Source organism: Saccostrea cucullata, unplaced genomic scaffold (assembly GCF_032062105.1).
Source record: "Saccostrea cucullata isolate Sc308-1 unplaced genomic scaffold, CSIRO_AGI_Scuc_v1 ctg545, whole genome shotgun sequence".
NCBI classification, from domain to species: domain Eukaryota; kingdom Metazoa; phylum Mollusca; class Bivalvia; order Ostreida; family Ostreidae; genus Saccostrea; species Saccostrea cuccullata.
The window spans coordinates 98,070-122,707 of record NW_026919409.1 but is presented as its reverse complement, the minus strand read 5'-3'; the positions used below and the strand labels follow the sequence as shown (position 1 = coordinate 122,707).

Here is a 24,638-nt window from a genome sequence, read left to right as displayed (position 1 = left end):
TGTTATGGCTTTTTCCAAGTAGTGTTAGAAATGCGATTTTTTAAAATATACGCGGGTATGTTAAGGAAGCATATAAGTCATTTCTCGGAAAAATAAGACTTTTTAAAGAAAATATAGCTTGATAAATTGCCAAAGCCGCTAATAATTGTCACTTGTTATTAACTACTGAATACAGATAAAAGTGTGTCTAAAACAAAGACTTGCATCACTGCCACAGGATCACGTGACTTCTATTTATAGCCAAATTTTCCTTAATTCAATACCCCCGAGTTAACTAATTTCTTGGAGTAAATAATATAGTTGAAAAACATCTATTTTGCCTAAAAAGTGCTGCTAGAATCCCACTGTCCTGTCAGTAAAATGATTATTCTACACATTCGCACAAAACCTTACCCTGTGTTTTGAATTTTATACATACCAACCGAGATTTTTCGTAAAATCATGCTAAACTCGGGATTCTAGCAGCACTTTCCAAGTTTGTCAGACGGCAAACTTTCCATCTGTACAAATCTTATGTTTTGAAATATCCAGCTTATTGTTGTTCTGCTGCATTATTTTTGTCACAAATGACAGAGGAAAGTCCGACCGGGATACGTATATAGCTGACTGTCTTCGAAAGAGAATATCAGCGATAAAAATAAATTAACATACCTGTTTTATCAACTGATATCCATATAAATTTTACATGATATTAATGATATTTGCTTTTAAACTCCATTTCACGTATCTTTGTACAAGCCGTCGTAGCCAAATTCTCTTTACACGACATGATCAATTCCCAAGTTACTTGATGTACACATATGACGTCATCGTTGGTAGATTTTGATAAAAATGTCCGATACAGCATAACAAAATAAAAACATTTTATTTTTGTTAATGTTTACACGTTTCTATTCATTTTCTAGAGTTAAATAACATCTCTAAATACCAATACTACGAAAACTTGTGCTTTAAAATTGACGTCATCTCGCTTACTATGACGTCATAATGTAGCACTGGTTTAGTCAAAGTAGAATATTTTGTATGCTTCCTTATCACCCCTGCGTAGAATAAAGTAAAGACAAGCAGATTTTACAGTTGAAATCTTGTTGTGGTTTCGTCCCTGGAAAATGTTTCAAGGCTCTTTTCGCTAATATTTTGTTGTACATGTAGTTCAACCTTTAACTGTGAGATTAAGATCGAAAAAAAAACTTGTCTAACCTTTATGGTCTGGAACCTTGCCACTTGTTTGTTTAGGTACAGATGTTAACTATAACACTATAAACATGTTAAAAAATGCAATATTTTTTCAAAATTTATGACATGTTGCCATGGTAACAATGACACATAGCAACTAATTCTTTGCATACCTTTCAATAACAATGTCAAAAACTTTAAAGGGAGTTTTTAGAAATTCAGAGACAGTACATACAGCTCCTATATAAATGTTCAGGTCATTATAGATGATAGTGCTAAATTACTTTTCATGATAGCTATATACTCATTACAGGCACGTAGCATCGATTTTGAAGGTGTGGGGGGGGGGGGGGGGGGGGGGGGGGGGGGCCACAGATTTTTTTTTCTTTTATTTACCTGAAAAAGTTGACAAGCAAGAATAAAAAAAGGAAAATTGCCCAAAGTCGAAAATCCTATTTCGTGGATGGGGAGATGTAGAGGCAAACTTTTTTCACTACCAATATCCATTTTAAAGCTTACAATTCTATATTTCCTTCATATTACTTTATTTTTGTATAAAGTGGGGGGGGGGGGGCAAAAAGCCTTTCGGCGAACATTTTCAATAGTAAAAGTATATTGTTGGCCAAAAAAGTTGCTATAGAGGTGTATCTGTTGCTATGGTTATTGGTATTTGCAAAATATTCCTGGATTCAGAAAAATGTCTCAGAAATATGTTTTCACTCTAAAAATTGATTTTGGTATCCACCGATAAGATTTATTTCCATAAATAACTCGGATATTTGGTAATTTATATCTTTCTCTTAATCAGAGCATCCATTTTTGTTGCTAGGCAACCGATTATAAATATTTAAAATCACACGTTTTTGAATTTAAATTCCAAAAAGCACATTCCTCTGCCTTTATGTAAAATATTCCACACTCTTGTATTGTGTTAGAAGTTTGAGATATATGGCCTTGAAAATTGCCCAAATTAACAAAAATCCTGAATCAGCAAAAAATGCAAAACATGCATATCTTCCATTGCCCGGTAAAGAAATATCTCAAAATAAAAATCCTATGTATTTCATGGTTTTATCATTTGAAATGTTTATCTTTATGATGACATTAAATAAGAACCCCTCTGGTAATATTCACATTCAATTTCAAGCCTCCAATTTAAGTGATATATTTGTCCATTCACATGGAAAATTCACTGATTGCTAGGAAAAAATTCTTTGGCCATGTTTCCAGGACTCAAAATAGTTTTCAGTTTACATACATGGTTCATAGTGTAAGAGAAACCTATATGTGTAAAATCATCGAATTCTGAGAACCCTCATTATTCACTTTTATACACATATTGCCTGATTCTTAAAGAGACCCGTACTTAATATGTTTATAAGTAGTTTTTTTCTGATCCTTACTTCATTCATAATTTATTTCATCTGTAATTACCTGGGTAGTTATTATAAAAAGAAATTTGTAATGGACCCTTTTATTATGGATAAGTAAAAGAAAAAAATATGCATTTTATTTTATCTTAATCTAAATGTCTCGAACGCATTTCGAAAGAATGTATCTTATCCAATATTTTAGTTTAGGTAACACTCAATTGGTAGTCAGAATATTTGTATGAAGTGAAATTAAATCGGGTAGGTAGCAATGTAATCCAACTTTTATCCAGCTGTGAAGACGAGAGATGATCGTGGCCAAAGCGTTTTTTTTTCTCGAATTATTATTGGCACACTAAGCTTTCAGAAAATGTTTATTTATCATATTTAGGTGCATCATAAAGTATAGACAAACATAAAAAGTTAATTATGATTGAATATATACAGGGTACAGTCCTACGGCTCACGGTAAAAAAAACAAAGATTTATCAAAGAATACAAGAGTAGTGATTCGAAATAGAAGATTTAAATAGATAAGATTGGGTTTAAAATTATCCCTATTCGATTGCATAAATAATTTTGTCATCTTTTTGAAAAATCCAATTTTTTGACAGTTTCCTGGGCATCCGAAATTGGAAAGTGGTGAACACAACTCACAAAAAATAATGACGTTTGATGACCTTACGGCGCACAGGAGACAAATTTAGTTTGATTTAAATGGTGTTATAAAAGCTTAAGAGACTTTGAATCCATACAGAATAAAAAGAATAAATGAATAAATCAACAGATCTTTAGTATAGAATTGAAATCGGAGTTTTCTTAGTGAAGTCTCTCTTGATCGAGTCCCAGGTAGTACAAAATATACGAACAAACTGCTATAAATGTAAAAGCAAAAGACGCTGTTACTGTTGACCGTCAATATCAGATTTTCTATTAGTTGAATGATGGTGTTGAATTATATTTTCCGTAACTTACTAATATATCATCAGAAGATTCTACGTTTGTGCCAGATTGGTTCCTCATCTTTTACGGAGACTAAATTATGTGCATCAATGAAATTCCTAAATTTAAGATGGATATATCCAACTGTAATCTTATCGCAAATATGAAACGTAATGCTGTTCTAGACGCTTTGACGTTATCACCCGTGCGCCGTAAGGCGATACAATACATAATTAAAAAAAATCTCATAATTTGTTTATTTATGCATATATGCATATATGCATATATATTTGAAATTTGCTAAGTTTAATCAAAAAGATGTACTAAATAGTAGTGAAAATTTCAGAACGCAGTGATGATTATTTTTCACGCTAGACAACTTGTCCACGATTCTACCGGACAACCCTCGTACATTGGATAATTATCAATCAAATCATCAATCGATTAACTAAAACAATGATATTGTGTAAGAAGGAATGAAATCTCATTGCCAATATTTATGGGCTCATATTCCTTATTTTTTTTACTTTCGTTTTCTTTACCTTTACAGGTGACAGTATGTTAGACACTGGTTATGAATCTATGTATGATTTGTCTGGGATATCATTCTCAACCCCAGACAGAGATAATGACAGAATCAGTGGATTTGACTGTGCTGCTCAGTACAGAGGAGGCTGGTGGTTTAACTGGTGTCACTACGCCTTCCTCAACGGTCAATGGTACCCGGAGTTCTGGTACCACCCATGGTATCCAATAGTGAGAAGTGGTATAGAGATAAAAGAGACCGTTATGATGATAAAATCTCACTAATACTGTTCAATGTTGTTTTTGTCAGAAAATTTTATTGTCCTTTTTTCACAACCAACACAAGCACTGTAAAGCTTTTGACAGACGATTGGTTTGGTACCAAATACAGGACAACCTCTCTTATCTGGACCCATTTAGTTCAAAATTTGCTGGACTAGATGTTATTCCGATTAAAACAATATTTTAAGAATCATATTCACTGAAATGAATTTAAATATCGCCTCTTATAAGACTAGATGTATATACATTATAAATTTAAGACACAATTTACTATAGTTACTTTTGTAAGTGAAGGGAATTTGCATGGAGAATATTGCTTCACTTTTTATGTTTTTGAATAGCTTTCAAAATGATCACTTTTATGCATAGGATAAATTACAATTTTTCAATGTTGAAACGTAATAAGGGAGTGTATCTTTTGATGAAACCTTATGAAGCAAACTGTTATTCTTTTACTTCTTTTTAAAAATTATTATGTTAATTGTATATTTATATATAAATTGATCTTTTGCAATCCCATGGGTACTAATTGTGATCCGTTAATTCCAGACCTATTTTTGTATTCATATGAAGAACAATTTTCGCAAAAACTTGTTGTGGCATTCAACTCAACATTTAGATATATTGACGACGTATTGTCAATTTACAATTAATGGTAATTGCATTTCTTATGCCAATAAGATATATCCCGATGAGCTTGAGATTAAACATGCCTCAGAGTCTAACACATCTTTTTATTACTTGCATATTTTAAGGGGATGAAGTACCTGTAGCTGAAAAAATACCTGTCTTTCTTTTTCATATTTTGTCTATATCTTATTTAGTATGTACTACAAACTATAAAGCAGACATATCAATAGGTTTCTAGACTTATTTCTGAGATATTGAGTGATAAATACCATACCCCACAGTGTCTGAGCGGAGTTTTTATTCTCCGTGTTTCTGGGTCCATTACTCGGTCGATAATTGAAATGTTTCACCATAGATAAAAAATATACCAGCGGAAATGTGTCTTTTAAAATATTTTAGAGTATGAAAAGGGTTAAAAATTCGAAAAAGCAAGATTCTTTTGTAACACCACATCTGGAGACGGAAATTTACGACTTTTTTAGGACAACTTAAACCATAAAAAAATTAATTTGCCAAAAATCCTATCATTCAATATTTGAAAATTTACGTCGAAGTTTAAGGTCGTCATTGTATTGATTAACTGTAAAAATATCGATTGGTGAAGTTGAGCTCGATATTGCACGGGGCAAAGTTGAACGAGTCATGATCATGAGAAAAACGTGTGATGTTTACATTTCTCGAGTACGCGAAAACCCAACTATGACGTCACACATTCCTGAAATAAGCGAAATAAGACAAACCCACAGAACTTTTCCGTCAACAACCATGTAGAAATATTTTTTTGCCTTCTGAAATTTACAAAATACCCTACCATGTACATATTATGGCCCATTTTTATTGTTTTATACTACCTGTTTTTACCGTGTATGATCTTACTGAACTAAGAGATCCACTATGACGTCAAAGACGCACTGGACGCGCAGAGTAGGGAAACGGCAGAGTGGATTTATCTATTTCGTAATTTGATAATATTTTCAAGAAATTTTGAATGTTTTCAGATACTTTTGTACTAGATGGTGAACGCAAACAAACATTCAAAAAAAATATACAAGTACTGTGGTTTCAATCTCGTTTTGTACATATTTTATCAGAGATTATGACGTAAATCAACTGAGTCACGTGACCATACATCCTTCATCCCCTTAATTGATAAAGACGTTATTGGTAATCTAACAACCAAGCTCTATGATAAGCGTGACAACTTTAACTTTTCCATCGTCATCTTCCCTTAGTTATTTAGCAATATACCTTTATAACCTGCATACGGAGTTTATAGTTCTCAGTTGATTCGGTACGCAAGAGCATGTTCTACTTATAATCAATTTCTAGAACGAGGTAAATTTTTGAAAAACAATTTGATGAAACAGAAATTTCACAAGACTCGTAAAAAATCATCAATTCGTTAGTTCTTTGGTCGATACAATGACCAACTGCCACCAATAAGACATGTAAAAAAATAAATCAAGTAATTTTTTGGCCATATTACAACAAAAGAGCCAAATCTAACATTACAATTATAGTATTTCCTTCTTTACATAATTCCGGTCGGGATCGGTTTAATTGTGAAAAATTGTAAAACATAGGTAAATTTGACTCCTTTTATTTCTCTCAATATACGGATGCCCACTGATTTTATTGAGTGACTCAAAAGTTTGTACTTTGTATTCATAATAACATGAGAAAAAAAATCTGTCATTGAAATGTATTGGGTTTTATAACGTAATGAAATTTGGCTAATGAATTCAAAGAGTTACTTGCTAAACTCAATTTTGGACCACAAATTTTTTTCTAAAGAAATATAAATTGGAGTCTTATTCATTACTAAAATTAAAGATAAGAGTCTATGGTATAAATAATATTGATGGACACATCCAGGTTTTGCGTATCTGGTACATATAAAACAAAATAAAAACGTAGTAATTTTTTTTTACCCCCATGTTGACCTTTTTGCACTCAAAATTGAGCACTTACCGAAAATAGGACTAGAGGAGCACTAAAAATTTTTTTGATGTTATCATGTGTAAACACTTGCTTTATTAAGTCTATATGCAAAAAATAATAAAAATCCATGACATGCGATGTGCCACCCATTGCCTGATTTTCAGTGGACTGCCTCTTAAAAAGAATACATATATCAGGAGTATATATATATTTGTATTGTTTACTTTGTTAACGGAGTTGATGACATATAGATAAAGTAATAAATAAGTGTCAAGTGTCTAAAGATTATCAATAAGCCCACCCATACCCACCCCACCTGCCAATTTTCCAAACACACTGAAAATGTTACTTTGTAAAACTTGAAAGGTGACGTAGTATATTGATAAACAAAATGGCGTTCGTTTTCCTGATAGAGGAAATACATATTAATTAAACATCTAATTACTTATCTTCATCTAAGGCTTTGATTTCTTGAATTAATTAAAATTATATATATACAATACAGGGCGGCAATATAAATTAAAATAAATGCGGCTTTTATTTAATCTTATATCAAATAGTAGATGAGTCTTAATTACATGCAGAACTATAGCGTTAAGGTTTTATATTTTATTCTCTGATCATAGCATTACGGTGAAACCTTAGATCGCTACAGTTTGATTCTAGCAGCCAAGTCTTACTGTGCAAACGTACTCTTTATAAATGTAATGAAATATTTACCCCTGAATTACTTTGCAGTGTAGAGACGATTCATAATATTTCTAATCTAATTATAATCAAATACAATATTCTCTCTCATCAATGATCTGATAAAAACAAAATAGTCTACCTACTTGTTCTGCAAGACAACGATAAGACATTATAATATTCCATATACACGTATTTACTATTTTGTTTAATGAGAAAAATAAAATTATATAAGTATATTTTCACAATGTAATCCAAATTTTACTTTTATTTCGTTTTAATTTATAAAATATTTTTTCTTTCATTATCATTTTAGCAACTGACCCATTTGTTATAAATATATTCAACGATTTCTTGATAGTAAAACATAACAAAGGGGTATAATCAAATATTGAACCCAATGTTGATTGGTAAGTTTGGATATTGAATCTCGAAACTCGAATTTCGAATCTCGTATTTCGAAACTTGAATCTCGAATGAGCCTTCTGGGCTTTCGTACATTTCATATCATATACTGTTTGTTATCTTAATATCCTGCTTTCAATCTTTTTCGCTGAAAAAGAACTTTCAAAGGAACTTTTTCCATAAAATAATGAATTGAAAATTTACAATATTTTATACAAATATTTGATACACAATATGGTGCAAAAGGATCTTATGAACTAAATCATATGGTTGCAACCGTCAAGTCACTGATTACAATGTAATGCAGCTAGTGATTTTATGTATTCTAAGAAGGCACTGTTTAAAAAAATATAAATGTCAATATTAGGAATGTTTGTATGAAATTTGGTCTGTAAATCTGTAAATCACTTTGAAGTTGGTATACTTTTTATACAGCGCCGGCTTGCTTCAAGAAGTATGCATAAGTGGTAAGTCTATGTTATAGCTAATTATGTATAAAATCGTACTCTTTTTAAAATTTCACCTTGCTATGCAATAACTGCAATATCTTTAAAAAATTGATAATGTAAAGATTTTTATTCTTGATGCTTGTACATTTATGTGTTATAAGTGGTGATAATAAATATATATCTTGAATTATTTGACTTCAATTTGTGAAAAAGAAAGCAAATCGATTTGCTGGTTAAAGATACCTGAGGTGTTTATAAAATCCTGGTATACAGATCTGTGTAGAAATTAAAGATATTTTTTTTATTTTTCTCTATATACTGTAAACGTATTATATTTGGCTGTGTATTCTTTTTAGCGCCTTTGGCGGATAGTCGCTTCCGCTAATTCAAGTACAACGCTAAATGTCTTGCACATAAACTCATAAGTAAGGACATTCAGAAATGCGCTAAATCAAAACTACGCTAACCTGTTCAAAAGTCAGTTTCCATCAAATATCAAGTAAGTACTTATTCAAGTTTTAGAAGAGGAAAATGATGGTTCATTATTTACATCAGTTCTAAAATTTAAGATCAATGTTGACTTTTTAATTCACTGGACTTTTCATGTCGGACTTAAATACAATATTAATATTCACAATTTTCCCACCAATAATGATAAATCTCGTAAAATGAATTGCCTTTCCGTAGCTTGTTCTAGTTGCTAGAACCACTACAGAAGACATGAGAACTTTAGTTGAGTAACTGTCATTTATTGACCAGATAAATGACGAACGTGAACAAAAGTACATAAATATACAATTACATACAATCTTGTAAATTATAGCTGGGATAATTGCAAATAATGAAGTTTCAACTTAGATATGATATATAGCGATTAAGTGCTTATCCCTGCTATTTATTGTTATATTATGATTACCAAGTTTGTGTAAAAAGATGGTGGCCTAAACAAAGAGGCCACATGGCTAATAAATGCTTGCATGACGCGCCGCCCAAGGAAAGACATTTCATGAATAACACGATGCTGGTCAAATAATCGTAACAAAAATGGGTTATTTAACATAACATTGTGAACTGAATAACATGTACTTGTATAGACTATTTAAGTATCAGCAGCATGAAAACCAGATGTAGACACAGAGTTATATCTGAATAAGTAACAAGACAATTAGAGCTTTTTGAAAAAAAGCTTACCGTCTTTAGCAACAACCTTAAACATTTAATTGATCTTCACCTATCAGGCCGTATTATTCTTACGAATTTCTTGATTTGGTATTTCTACATTAGCTTTTTACTGGCATAAGCCCTACCACAGTTAACACTCGGTCATCTTCGTAAACTTTGCCTGGCCGAGAGTTTCGGCAAACCTCGGCCGATTCCGTTGCCTTCTTCAAACTAGAAAGGGGAAAGAAAAATAACAGATTGTAAAGCCTGCCACCAATGAATATCAAATTCTATTTACAATGAAAATTGAGAGACCTTTTTTGATTGTTCTTAAAAAAATACAATGCTTTTTAGAATTTATTACTGCTGATTTCGTTGTTCGTTTTGTCATATTTTTTTTAAGACTGAAAATCAAAATTGTTAAGTAGCACGAAAATTAGATCATCAGCTTATTTTGAATTTTGTTTTACCCGGCACAGTCATATCAAGCAAAAACAAAAAAAAATGATGTAACCATCAATTGCCCGGGAAATGAAATAGGTAAGCAATATTAATGAGTCGTTATCATCAAACAACTTCTAAATGTTTGAAAAAATGGTGCGTCTAAATGATAAAGTCGATAGTCTAGATAATTTTGAAAACAAAGTCAGATAAAAATCGAAAAAAAAGATTCACTTAAAAAATATATATTCCTCTAGTAAGTGCTGGCTGTATAACATATACATGTAAATTAAAATCACACATAAATCATCTTTTTTTTTTTTTTTAGAAAATGCAATACACGTAAAGAATATAAAACACGAAATATATATGTAACGCACGTTTTTATACGATAGTAAAACTTCGATGTTCAAAAATGAGTACCTTGTTTTTGATAGTAAATGAATAAGCAACTTGATATATTTAAATTGAAAAAAAAAATCATTTATTTTTCAAGAATCAGTATGGAAGTAAAAAATAATGTGCATTGCGTAATTTATACAGGGAAAGAACATTCTGATGTATAATCTATCTAATGTACATAGCCTTTAATTCTGAATAACCTCTCCCAGCTAAACCCAATACACAAAAACTTTATTGACCAGATAAATGACGAACGTGAACAAAAGTACATAAATATACAATTACATTCAATCTTGTAAATTATAGCTGGGATAATTGCAAATAATGAAGTTTCAACTTAGATATGATATATAGCGATTAAGTGCTTATCCCTGCTATTTATTGTTATATTATGATTACCAAGTTTGTGTAAAAAGATGGTGGCCTAAACAAAGAGGCCACATGGCTAATAAATGCTTGCATGACGCGCCGCCCAAGGAAAGACATTTCATGAATAACACGATGCTGGTCAAATAATCGTAACAAAAATGGGTTTTTAACATAACATTGTGAACTGAATAACATGTACTTGTATAGACTATTTAAGTATCAGCAGCATGAAAACCAGATGTAGACACAGAGTTATATCTGAATAAGTAACAAGACAATTAGAGCTTTTTGAAAAAAAGCTTACCGTCTTTAGCAACAACCTTAAACATTTAATTGATCTTCACCTATCAGGCCGTATTATTCTTACGAATTTCTTGATTTGGTATTTCTACATTAGCTTTTTACTGGCATAAGCCCTACCACAGTTAACACTCGGTCATCTTCGTAAACTTTGCCTGGCCGAGAGTTTCGGCAAACCTCGGCCGATTCCGTTGCCTTCTTCAAACTAGAAAGGGGAAAGAAAAATAACAGATTGTAAAGCCTGCCACCAATGAATATCAAATTCTATTTACAATGAAAATTGAGAGACCTTTTTTGATTGTTCTTAAAAAAATACAATGCTTTTTAGAATTTATTACTGCTGATTTCGTTGTTCGTTTTGTCATATTTTTTTTAAGACTGAAAATCAAAATTGTTAAGTAGCACGAAAATTAGATCATCAGCTTATTTTGAATTTTGTTTTACCCGGCACAGTCATATCAAGCAAAAACAAAAAAAAAAATGATGTAACCATCAATTGCCCGGGAAATGAAATAGGTAAGCAATATTAATGAGTCGTTATCATCAAACAACTTCTAAATGTTTGAAAAAATGGTGCGTCTAAATGATAGAGTCGATAGTCTAGATAATTTTGAAAACAAAGTCAGATAAAAATCGAAAAAAAAGATTCACTTAAAAAATATATATTCCTCTAGTAAGTGCTGGCTGTATAACATATACATGTAAATTAAAATCACACATAAATCATCTTTTTTTTTTTTAGAAAATGCAATACACGTAAAGAATATAAAACACGAAATATATATGTAACACACGTTTTTATACGATAGTAAAACTTCGATGTTCAAAAATGAGTACCTTGTTTTTGATAGTAAATGAATAAGCAACTTGATATATTTAAATTGAAAAAAAAAAATCATTTATTTTTCAAGAATCAGTATGGAAGTAAAAAATAATGTGCATTGCGTAATTTATACAGGGAAAGAACATTCTGATGTATAATCTATCTAATGTACATAGCCTTTAATTCTGAATAACCTCTCCCAGCTAAACCCAATACACAAAAACTTAAGTTTATCTGTACAGAGCAGCCTGGGCTGCAATAAATCCTGATATTCAAAAAACTTTAAGTCTTTAATGTTTGTTATCCTTAATATTATGTAGATCCGCCTATGGATCGCTTTATGAAACCTCGGTATATTTATCCAATCAGAAAATGGTTAATTTGGAATTCTGTTTGAAAAAAAAAGATAATTCATTTACATAATTGTAATAAAACTTGAATTGACAGATATTTCCCCTTAGGACTTCAGAAACAACAGTTACTATGATGAACAAGGTATTCTTTGGTGCTTTATTTGTTGTTTTGTTTAGACTTTCCGTATCTGTGTCAAGGCGCTACACTGTTACAATTGACTTGGACGACATAGCACTCCAAGAAAACCTGTTGGCTGAATATGACGCTCATTCACTGATTATGTGTTCAGCATTGTGTGGTCCGGGGTGTGCTTATTTTGGTGTTAATTTACAAACAAAAAAATGTCGAGCTTACACCCGAGGTCATTCAACTAATTCAGCAGGACCGGAAGTAGGATGGAGATACTATATTTTGGACTCTGAAGGTAATGGAATAAAATCTCGCGTAGAGGTAGTTTATCTATTTATTTTTTCAGATTACTTCACAGTGATTTACAAATAACCCGATTTTAAGCGGGTATATTTATTAATCTAAATTTGTTGTCAATTTAAAAAAAAAATATATCAAAATGTTTCTCATGAAAAACCAAGTCAGAAAGTTTTTATATTTATCGATGGGATTTTTTTTGTAAAAATAGTGGTCTTTAATGTCCTCGGATAGTGCTCACAGACCAGTGTGACGTTACCTTAATATCATTATAACATCAAACATTTAGATTTTGAATTTTTTAATACATGTTCACGGACACACACTACATTTTCGTTATTAATTCACACTGCAAAGTTTTATCAATTATCTTAAAGAATAGATTATAATTTATTTAATTTTTAAAACTAAATACAATACACAATAATTTATGAGCGTCATAAATATAAACAATTCATATTCACAGGCTGTACAATCCAGTCTGATGTTGTGCTAGATTTACAATGATGTCATGAACAGAAATATCCCCTTCTATCAAATAACATGTGTTTTCAAATCCTTGTTTTGTCTTCGAATTTGTACGCATCATGGAAAAATCGTATATATCATTCTCAAATCAGTAAACAAAATATTTTCTGATAACTTTGAGTTGTTTGAGCAAATATTTTATCTCTGACGTCGTTTCAATCGTTTTAAAACATAAGTTTTTGATCGGACGCTGCCCCGTTCAGACGATTTTTCTGTCGAGTTTATGTACATATTTGGTAGGGTTTATTGTAGTTTTATCACTGTCTATATAGTAACAAATACTTAAGATATAAAAAAAAATGGTTATAGCCTCTTTGTTTGTGTTACATTTCATTTTCATTCAGCTTTGACTTCTTTTATATAAAAATATTCATTATAAGGTAGTTCCGTTCTTTCATCTATCAAACTGATATATTTTCAATTTGAATACCTTGAATAAGTCTTAATCTAACTAAAGCACCCATAAAAGACATATCTTTGCAGGTTAATTTTCATACAACATGTCTCAGAGCACATACCTCTAAGACCTCAACAGTCAATATTGAGCATATAGAAGTGTGATTTCATATTTTATTTAGTTATGCACCAAATCACATTAAATTTATGTTAAAATTATGATGATCAAAAATATTCATTTGCCAAGAGAATATTTGAAATCTTTACTGCAAAACATAACAAATTGATGTTGAATATGTCCATGTCCTTAAGAAAAAATCTCAAAGTAGCTTTATTTTTTTATACTTCTCAAAATCCAAAGGGTTTAGCTAGATGCCATTTTTTTTTCTTTAAAGCTATTAAGAATCGTATCTAAAGTTAACAAAAACACATTCGTTATTATGGTTGACCATAGAGTTTTAACAAAACAGTCTTTTGAAGACGTATACCCCAATTTTTGGAATATCAATTTCTTTTTCAATTATTCATTGCAAAACTTTTAAAATGTAAAAATTAAATGGATGATACAGGCTTGAAATCAATAAAAATAGATCTCAGGGTTAGTTTGCTCAAAAGAAAATTAAAATGATTTAGGTCCACAAAAGCAATAAATATTTTTTTGTTTGTGTATGTACCGAATGGCATTTAGATCTTATGGACAGAGTGTGAAGTGTAAATTTCCATAAATAATGTGTATTATAATTAAATGCTTTGTATGCATTTGTAAAAATGAAGTCTTTCTGTCTTTCCAAAAAGTGATTTATAAGAAATATTTTGACATAGAAAAAATATATATTGAAGCATTTATTTTAACAAAAACGTCATTGTCTACGAACTTTTTGGACAACCTCGTATATGTTGAGGCAACTCAAAGATCAGAATTTGTCGTATTGCATTTCTTTTTTAAATGTAACATTTATACACTAGACATAATTGCTAACGCACCACCTAAGAGAATTAATATTTTACTTTTAAACACATGTTTATGATGCATTTGATATATAAATATGTTACTTTAACAAAAAAATAAGGCATATTAATGCCCTATCTTATAAATAACTTCAATTTTTATTGAAGTGTGACTAATTCATAATGAAAAAATCGTGTCTACTCCATTTTTAAAGAATTTATAAAAGAAAGAAATTGGATTTGTGATCTTTCCATTTATACTTATTTAAAAATCTATAAAAAGATTACACCGTATGCGGCGTTTGATGCTAGACGAACGTGTAAAATCAGACAGGATGGCGTCTGCAGGGGTTCCTTTAGAACAATCTGTAAAAAATAAAAACAACAAAAAGCTTATGAATTCCACTCATGAAAAATTGTTCCAATTATATTAATAAACATAAAAATGTTTAATATAGATTACCTTGGCATTAAGTTAGGAGGATAAAATATTAAGAAAATTGTTCCACAAAACGGGATCAACCGGAAGATGAGTGGATTTTGTATGGACACTAAGGTATCAGATGATTACTAGGAGATATCAGAGTCAATGAATATTTCTTATTTGATTTTTAACTAATCCAGTGACAATTTCGCAGACCTCTTTAGAGTTCAAGAATTTCATATCTGTTCAAAAATGATGCAAAGTGCACAGCTGAAAATTGGATTTCGGACAAGAAGGTCAGACAAGGATTTTTTCATGAAGCCAAGACATTTGTCAATTCCACTGCTTTTTAAATAATGACATATCATATACACTAGAACCAGTCCGGCAAATGTTTAATTCACAAATGCTTTAGCAATTTTGTCTATTGAAGATAGGAAAAGTCAAGGATAAAAGAGTAACTAACATTATCAATTCGATAGACTTAGACTGAAACATCCCCCAACGACGTCACTATGTGACGTATATAAATATGAAAAGATGTCTTAAGGTTCACCTGAGGCCGAATATAAGGCATCAATTTTCAAACATTTAAATTGATACGTTTTTCTTAAGGTGATTCGAACCTGTCGCCAAAGTAATTGGATTTTTTTAAAAATGATAAGAACGATACTAGAGGATTTCCTGTCTTGAATAATGACAGTTTTGATATGGGTCAATACGCTAGTTTCCATGGCAACGGCCTCTGAACATGAGAGTGTTGAACTTGTCTGTTGTCCAAAAATAAACAAGTGATAGACATAATCAAAATTAAAAAATAAAAAGATTTTATTTCCAATCGTATTTTTATGTCATGGAAATGAAAGATAATAACATTGTCTTCCTACAGAATAAATAAAGGTATTGAAATAGTAAATGATATTTTAAAAAATTTAATCCGAATTTCCTCAGACTGCTCTTAAAAATGCCATTTTCAGCATGACTACCAATTGATGAAATGGCAAAAAAATCATACCAAGAGTAATTGGAATTTTTTCTTTTAACTTTCTTTGAATAGCAGTGAATCAAAGCTTTAAACTTTGAAAAAAAAATTGGTAGGTTCATGAGTCCGGAAGAAAGATATAATCATCTGACTTTCATTAGGTCTTGCTCAATTTTTAGCCTTTTCCAAAAAAACATTTATATATAAAAAGATAAACACAAAAAATCTTAAAAGTATGCATTAAATAATCAAATACATTGTATAATTTATCAATTATGAACATTTGAGGTAAACATATTCAATAAAACAGTCATTAGCATCAGAAACATTAAAATAATCTCTCAGTTCGAATTTCCTCTGACATATTGAAATTAATGCATTTTTCATGTATGCCATGTAATATTTATGCCAACTTTCTTTTTAATTTTAAGTTTACAAACCTGCCGCACAAGTTTTTTGAATTATCAAGGGTAAAAATGAGGAAAACAAGATTTTTTTCTTTCCGATGTCAAATTTGACATAGGTGTAGGTACAACTGGTATAGCAGCACCATGCATAGCTTGGTTCAGTGTAAAAAAAAATCTTGTGTTTTTTATTTGCTTTTCGTTTTTTGGGGTTTGTTTATTTTGTTTATTTGTTTGTTTTGTTTGGTTTGGGGGTTTTTTTTTGGTTTGTTTGTTTTTTTTCTTTGGTTTGTTTTTAAGGATTTAGAGGTGTAATAGGCCACTTCCGGTTAAAATGCCGAGGTGTTTGACATCGGCAGTTCTCGGAACATATTTCTTCGTAAACAAAAATGGCGCGTCGTCAAGACGGCCTAGGACGCTATCATAAAACATACATCAAAGGAACAGATTATAACTAATCAAAGGAAAGAATTGATATGATATTAAATAGAAAACACCTTACTATATACACACTACAAGGGTTTTTCCAACTTCTAAAAATAGCACCGATTTCGAAACAACAAACGAAGTAACTTTTCATTGTAATTTTGTGAGTCTCTTAGTATCAGCTAACAGTTTGAGCGAATAATGTATGTTACAATATTAATAGCATGGCGTGTATTGCGGAATCTGCAATAAATCGACAAATGTTACGTACATAAAATCCCTACATAATGTTATATCCTGGAATTGTGCAAACCTGTGGCCGTGCTAAATGATTCTCAGGATTTGTGAAATATTGATGGTTTCTTGAAAAATAATTGAAAAAACAGACTTAAAATATCTAGATACTCATGCAACATACATTTATGTCACGTTCAATTATCAATGTTATCACACATGTATGTGAAATATCTGAGATGATCTAAATAGATCGATCAGTAAAAGAAATGTAATTATATGTTTAGAACTTTAACCAAAAAAAAAATTATATCAGCTATGAGAACAAAATATTCTGGGTAAGGTCAGGGTGAATTTTATCGGTGTGTGGTTTTTATTTATTTATTTTTTGAATGAGTTTACCCGCGTCGGAAACGGGGGTGGGGGGGGGGGGGTTCAACATATTTATTTATGCATATTTTATTAATTTATATTATATGTGAGGGACAATATCGTTTTTAAAACCCTTTGATCAGTGTTTTGCGATCTGTCAGATGTATTTTAGCCTTCATTGTAAAGTAAATAAAAACTATGAAGAACTTTATACACATGGGAACTGCAAAAATGTAGTTTATTTTGTAAACCCTATCTAAGTCAAGGTCAGTGTGATAAGAGGTCGATTTTCTGAGGAAATGAATCTAATGTGAATTGAGTTGAGTATGACAATCATTTTTTTATATGTGTTCAAGCTCATAAGTTCATTCATTACAACCTACCCTATGCCATGAACAAAAAAAAAATAATGGCTTACATTTTTAGGGGGAACATCACTCTGATGTAGAATATAGATAAATATTGTGGATAGAATAATTCTTTTTTGTGGTTATATTATCACAAATACATGTCACACAAAATTTACTATGTTTTCTTATTGATCATCCCTTCCATAATTTTCTATGGGTAATTAATATAAATGGTATTATAACAATATTGTTTAAATTGTCACTGAAAGCAGACAAGCTCTCTCGATTACAAGTATTCATATATCACATCTGATGACTCTGAACTAAAAAAAATTGAATGTCTACAATCCTAGGGCTTATTTTTACAGTTGAATACATGAAACTTTAAACTGTTCTCTGGCTTACTAGAAAAATTACATCTCTACCCTTTGTCTATTAAGGGTGCACCACTGGCGAGTGGGTACAGCTACATTAATGAGCACATAAGAAATATGTATGAACAAAATTGCATGAAACTAAGGGAAATATTGCCGAAAGTGTTGTTCATTATAACTATGCTTAATTAGGTCATATTCAAGGTCATGGCTATTACACCCCTAATACCTTAATTTTTATTTATTTATTTATTTTTTTTTTTTTCGCAATAGTCAATTAGTTATCTCAGATTTTGAATTTCATAAAATTGTAGATTCTGAAAATTCTTTTTTCCTCCAGGGATAATTATACATTATAGATAAAATTAAAATACTAAAACAACATTTCATACACATGATAATTAATTTAGATACTACCAATTAATGTACTTAATCAAAGAATTGTTTCCATTATACATGTATGTACATCATAACGTTATGTTGTATTCTAGTGTCTTGTTTATCTGTTAACATGAAAAATGTTTTTTTTTTCATGGGGCCCTGAATTGGTAATAAATCGTTCTCTAATTCGATAATGAAATCATTTAATAGTTTATTTATTTATTTTCATATCTAAAAAATTAAAAATGCTTCATGTCCATGCTTGATTGATGACTATTCCTTCATTTTTCAATTGAAAACCCTATATGAGGCCCCAATTTGAGAATCTGACGAGGAGTAACTTCCTTTCATTTTAAAATATAAACAAAAAATGTACTAATTTATGTTTTTTTCACAAAAAATCATAATTTTTTCATTCTATAATAATTATAGCTTAATTTTATGTCTTCCAATATGTCCTAAGTTAGAGAATATTAATTAAAAATATGAAAAAATAATAATCGTTTCACTTATATTAGTAATATCAAAAACAAACAAAGTTATCATTTTTTTTCACGACATCTCTTATAAAGCCGACGTTCTAAGTCACAAAACTATCAAAATACTATGGTATTTCTTTTTATTTTCATTTTACGTTTTATGTCTGGTGGGGCAATTGTGTGCCTTGTTTTACATATATGTATGATTTTAATGTTCCAAGTACGTACATGTATACGGTATAGCGTAGTCTGCGTACATGTAACAGTCATTGTTCATGTTTCAACGTACTCAACAGCTCAAAGGTGCGTAGGGTAGTACTTATGATTGAAATAATTGTAGTCAGGTCGTTCAGACTTCTTAGCTCATCTTGCTGTTTGAATACTGGACATCCGTTGATATTTACACAGACACCTGAATTTTTATCAATGAGTCGCTAATTAAGCCAAATATCGAAAAATTCTACCCCCTCTAAGTTATATGTATAACTGTATAAATACACAAGGTACGCAACGCCAATTTGACCCCCTCTCGGTTCAGGCTTGAATTTAACACATAAATCGGACATGCCTACCGGTTTGCGTGTAGCATTGGGTTCAAATATGATATTTCTCGCTATAGATTTCTTCCTAAAGTTTAAATCCAACGCGTTGATAATGCAAACAACTACTGAAATTCATGGCCAAAATTCATGCAAACTTCGAATTTCGTTCCAAGACGTCACGGAAATGTAATCTCTACACCAAATGCTCTGATACATAAATTAATCAAACATTTGTTAAATAAAATCAAGGATAACAAGCAATATGATTTTTCCGTATTTGATTATTTCTTATTTTTGTTTATTAATGAAATAAATCTATAATTGTTGTATCAAAAAGTTTATGTATTAGAGCATTTGGCGTAGAGATTAAATTTCCTTGACGTTTCGCGTTGCGCAGTTGACGTATTTTCGTCACGTTCGAATCACCTAAAAGCGTCCTCCATGCAAAATGCGAACTATTTAGTGATATCGGGTAATATTATGCTTGTATAAATTAAGACATGAAAAACAAGACTTTAAAATTTAAATAATTATCAGTAAATTAAATATTTTTAAGAGGAAAGAAACTCTTTAGATTGATTTTTAAAAATGGATGCTTTTTTTCAATATTACTTTCGCAAGTCATATTGGTGAGCTGGCCGAAAAATATCTTTGAAATTGATCTTAGTTAATAATTCATACTTATATCTTTATGTCCCACTTTTCTCACTTGATACAAGGATCATCATTCAGAATAATTTTAATTGATTAAATTATCCAGAGTTCATTTAATATAAATTAATTCACTTTCATGCATGTTCTTTAAGATACCTTTTGATAATGATAGTTATTGAAAACTTATCACTATATTTTCTGCTTTTATGACTTCAAAATGTATTTGTCAGAAAGCTTCAAATTGCTTACCTTAGGCTTAAATGAAATTGATTTATCGTAATAACATATCATTGAATCGGATCCATTATTTAGATGCTTATTCAAAACACTTTTGATCGTGAATCCGTATGATTTATTGCTAAGCGAAGTTAATAGAGAATTAAGCCAATTACTGTTAAAATTTGTACATTGCTAAAGGAAACTGGCAAAGAATAATCTACAGATTTAGCCTTATTGTGCCCTATAAAGAACAAGGTTCACCTTTGCCTCATTTGGCCCTGTGAAATTCTGAAAACTGTAACGGTATAGTTTTAGTTAACGATGCATTTGATATCTCTTCTTTTGTGACTGCGTATCTATCAAAAATGTCGTAATTTTCTGGCTGGTCAATGCAGTTTGACGTCAGGAATTGCAACAATTTCCTCATATTCTACATTTTGCACTTTGTGTCTAAATAAAAATTATTATTGACTTTTCTCAATAACTTTTAGAGAACACTCGCCCGATGGACTGTAAACGTTTGCTTGCTGATGGGTTTACTTTATCAGGTGTTTATACGATTCATCCCTGGGACAATAGTTCAGTGGACGTTTACTGTGATATGGATACAGAAGATGGAGGATGGACGGTCAGTGTAATTAATCACTGCATGGAAATATATGAATACAAATTTTATTTAAAGATTTTAACGATCTTTTTTCTTTATACAATAGATTATACAAAGGCGTGTAAACGGATCGATTGCTTTCAACAGAACTTGGAATGAATACAAGGAGGGATTTGGTTCTGTTCACTCGTCTTATTGGATAGGTATACATATATATGTATTTGATTTTTGATTTTTGTAATAAATATCAAGTCGCAATTGATTTAAAGATTTTTGTTTAAAAGATGCATCTATTTTGTTATCTTATAAATTACATATAGTACGATATAACGGATGTGCTATACATCTGTTTAACCAAGTGTTGTGATACCAAGTTAAAAATAAGAATTATTTCATACTGTGATTCTGATATCAAACTAACTTTAATTCTAGCATTTAGTAATAAACTTTTCAAATGAATTATAAAAGAGCAACAACTCCTTCTTGTAATCCCAAAATATATATACATGTATATATAAATAGTACAAATACTTGTTTCTCTGAAATTTATAATTCATTAACATGCAAGTGCAACATTACATAATGTGATTGATAGCAATCAAAAGCTATAAAGATTGCTGTTTGTTTGATTTTTTTTTACTTTATTTAAATGTGAAATAGTCTACAAATATTGTTTTCACATTTTAATTTCAGGTCCGTTAAAGATTAGAGAACTTTATGCTTTAAATAGCATATTTAGCCCCCACCTGATGGGAACAATTTCCTGAAGTATGCTAAATTGTATGAGAAATATAAATTAACAAAACATAAGGGAAAACAAAATTACGAAAAATCAGCAATACCACATAGACGGACTTTTTTACATTTTGCTTTTCCTAATTAAATTTACCTGGCTTGGTATATTTTTCTCAAGTTTATTTTTACACTTTTAGCACAAAGGCAACACACTCTTAAATTTGTTCTTACCTGTAAACCATTACTAAGTCCGATTTGTCTATTTTTTATTTTTTTAAAGTTAAAATATTAGTAAAATTTTCGAGGTCTATTTCATTTTCCAGTTCTTTGTACCATCTGTCCTAAGATTGGAAAACCATTTTTAACTTAAGCATTGACCATAATGCCTATTGGCCACATCGCTCACCGGAGCTTACTGTAGCTAGGAAAAAAGCAAATATCAATCCATTATTGAAAAGCTTAAATACATAAGGGGTTCAAATCTTATCCTAAATGGAGGTATGAGGGTTATAATTTTATTTATTTTTTAATCTAAACTAAAAATGTTTGCATATTTATTAATATGGCTTTTTCGCCCATTAGATTGAACTTTCATTTTAGCCCTTACTTACCCCAGAGGTCATGTTTTGAACAAATTTGAATCTACACTACCTAAGGATGCTTCCATATAAAAATGACTAATAATGGCTGTGTTGTTCGTGAGAAAAAAATTAAAGATTTTATTCTTATTCCTATTTAAATCTTTTGATCGACTGAATTTGGCTCAGTGGTTTCAGAGAAAAATTAGATATCCATGATACAAGAATCATGAACAAAAAAAAACGCATATGAAAACAATTTAGCAGATATACTTTAAATATTTAATTTAATCAGAAACCAGACAAGGATCCCACCTTAACATAGATCTATTTCAAGAAAGTTGACCATGCCATGTCCTTCACTATTCTATTTTAGGAAATGACGTCATTCATCAATTAACTAAGAATAGACCGTCTCTCTATGTGTCTATTACTCTGACCAATGGAACAACTCTATATCAACAGTACGGTGAATTCTCTGTGAACAACGAGACAGATAACTACAGACTTTACCTTGGTGGACCATCGGAGGGGACCTTAGGTGGGTCGTCAGACCGCTTCCTTGCAATCTTTATACATATGTAAATTATTAACAAAATCAAAAACGCTAGCAGTAAATATATTTTATTCATGTTATTCAACTTTTATCCAGCCGTGAAGATGAGAGTTACATTGGATAAATTATCAATCAAATTATAAATTGATTAACTAACACAACGATATTGTGTAAGAAGGAATGGAATCTCATTACCGACATTTACGGGGCCATATTCCTTATTTTTCATAATTTTCATTTTCTTCACTTGTACAGGTGACAGTATGATTGACACAGGGAAATCATGGGCCGATCTGTCTGGGATGTACTTCTCCACCCCAGACAGAGATAATGACAATAATACTGTTAACTGTGCTGCTCTCAGTGACCGTAGAGGAGGCTGGTGGTTTAACACCTGTCACCTAGCCTTCCTTAACGGTCAATGGTCTCCAGGATCCTGGGCCGATCCTTGGTTTCCTACAGTGATTCATAATAAAGATATAAAAGAGACTGTTATGATGATAAAAACTCGTTAATACTGATCAATGATATTTTTTGTCAGAATTTTTTTAATTGCCGTTTTTTTTTATCAAAACTAACTCAGACACTGCAAAGCTTTTATGCAGAAATTGGTTTCCTGCCATATGCAGTACAACTTATCTTATTCAGACCCCTCTAGTTCAAAATTGCCTGAAAAATATGTCATCTTGATTAAAACAATGTTTAAGGAAAAATATTTATTGAAATATCGCGTTGTATAAGAAAAGATTTTAAAATATACATCATAAAGACAAGACATTATTTATTAAAGTTTGTTTTGTACATGTAAGTGAAGTAAGTATACATTGAGAGTATTGCTTTACTTTTTATGCTTTTATATTACTAAAATACTTTCAAAATGATCACTTTTATGTAAAAAAAGTATATATCAGTTTTTCATTGTTTAAAATTAATGAAGGTATGTATTGTTTGACAAAACATTATGAAGTAAATTGTCATTCTTTAAATTCTTATTATTATCTATATTGTATATAAAGTGATGTCAATCTAAGATCTCTAAAAAGATCATTTTAAAACATTTCGATAAAAATATGAATTTTAGATATGCAATATTTTTTACAAATATTTAATATACAATATGCCAGCAAAATGATATATGGAAATGACTTCTGTGACCCTCATTTTACTGCTTCGACTGTAATGCAGCAATTGATCCGATGTTATTCTAAGAATGCACTGTTTATAAAAAGTTAGTGACATTAACTTAATCATATTACTGATCTATTTTAATTGCCTACTTATATTATAGATTTAGGTAAAATTTAGGTCTTTGATATATTATATTAAATTATGACCTCTTCTCACCATATAAATATAAACTAATCTATTAATATTTATTTTCAATATATAATTATATAAATTATTGTGAATCATGCTGTTCAATGCATGTTTAGAAATTGTTTTCATCTTGATAAGGCAAATGAAAAGAGTTGTCGTTCCTTTAATTAGAGGTCAGACTTGGATGGTGTTTGTCAATGATGAGCTATCACAGAACTTTAAATGGAATTTCAATTCAATGATTGTAAATATCTTTGTATGCTCATCTCACTGTTCATCGGACACAAATCATAAAGCATTCAATATAATAATTAAATTTCATTTAATTGATGAATATTTTAAAAAAAAATCGGGATTTTTCTTCTTAGCTAAGTGGAAATCGATTTTAACATAAATTTCGTATATCCCCGAGTAAAATAAAAAAAAAAAACAAGATTATCTCACGCTAA

The 24,638-nt window shown here is 30.5% G+C and overlaps 2 protein-coding genes across 2 annotated transcripts in view; both read left to right on the top strand.

Annotated features, from left to right (window-relative positions):
- The window catches only part of LOC134230992 (angiopoietin-2-like), a 37,246-nt gene extending 32,948 nt beyond the window's left edge, over positions 1-4,298 (top strand). The window contains exon 4 of the mRNA XM_062712861.1: positions 4,039-4,298. Coding sequence (XP_062568845.1) covers positions 4,039-4,298 — 260 coding nt within the window. The remainder of the gene's footprint in view (positions 1-4,038) is intronic.
- Positions 4,299-20,901: 16,603 nt separating this feature from the next.
- LOC134230980 (ficolin-1-like) lies at positions 20,902-23,387 on the top strand. The gene is made up of 4 exons (XM_062712852.1): positions 20,902-21,024; positions 21,110-21,206; positions 22,693-22,857; positions 23,128-23,387. Exons 1-4 carry the CDS (start codon positions 20,902-20,904, stop codon positions 23,385-23,387), a joined length of 645 nt encoding a protein of 214 aa, XP_062568836.1.
- Positions 23,388-24,638: the final 1,251 nt, after the last annotated feature.

Bases quoted from the DNA above. Each gene is read 5' to 3' on its own strand.
- LOC134230980 (XM_062712852.1), top strand. From the start codon at position 20,902: ATGGACTGTAAACGTTTGCTTGCTGATGGGTTTACTTTATCAGGTGTT. The intron at 21,207-22,692 runs GTATACATATAT...ATTCTATTTTAG, and splicing joins TCACTCGTCTTATTGGATAG to GAAATGACGTCATTCATCAA. The intron at 22,858-23,127 runs GTGGGTCGTCAG...TCACTTGTACAG, and splicing joins ACCATCGGAGGGGACCTTAG to GTGACAGTATGATTGACACA.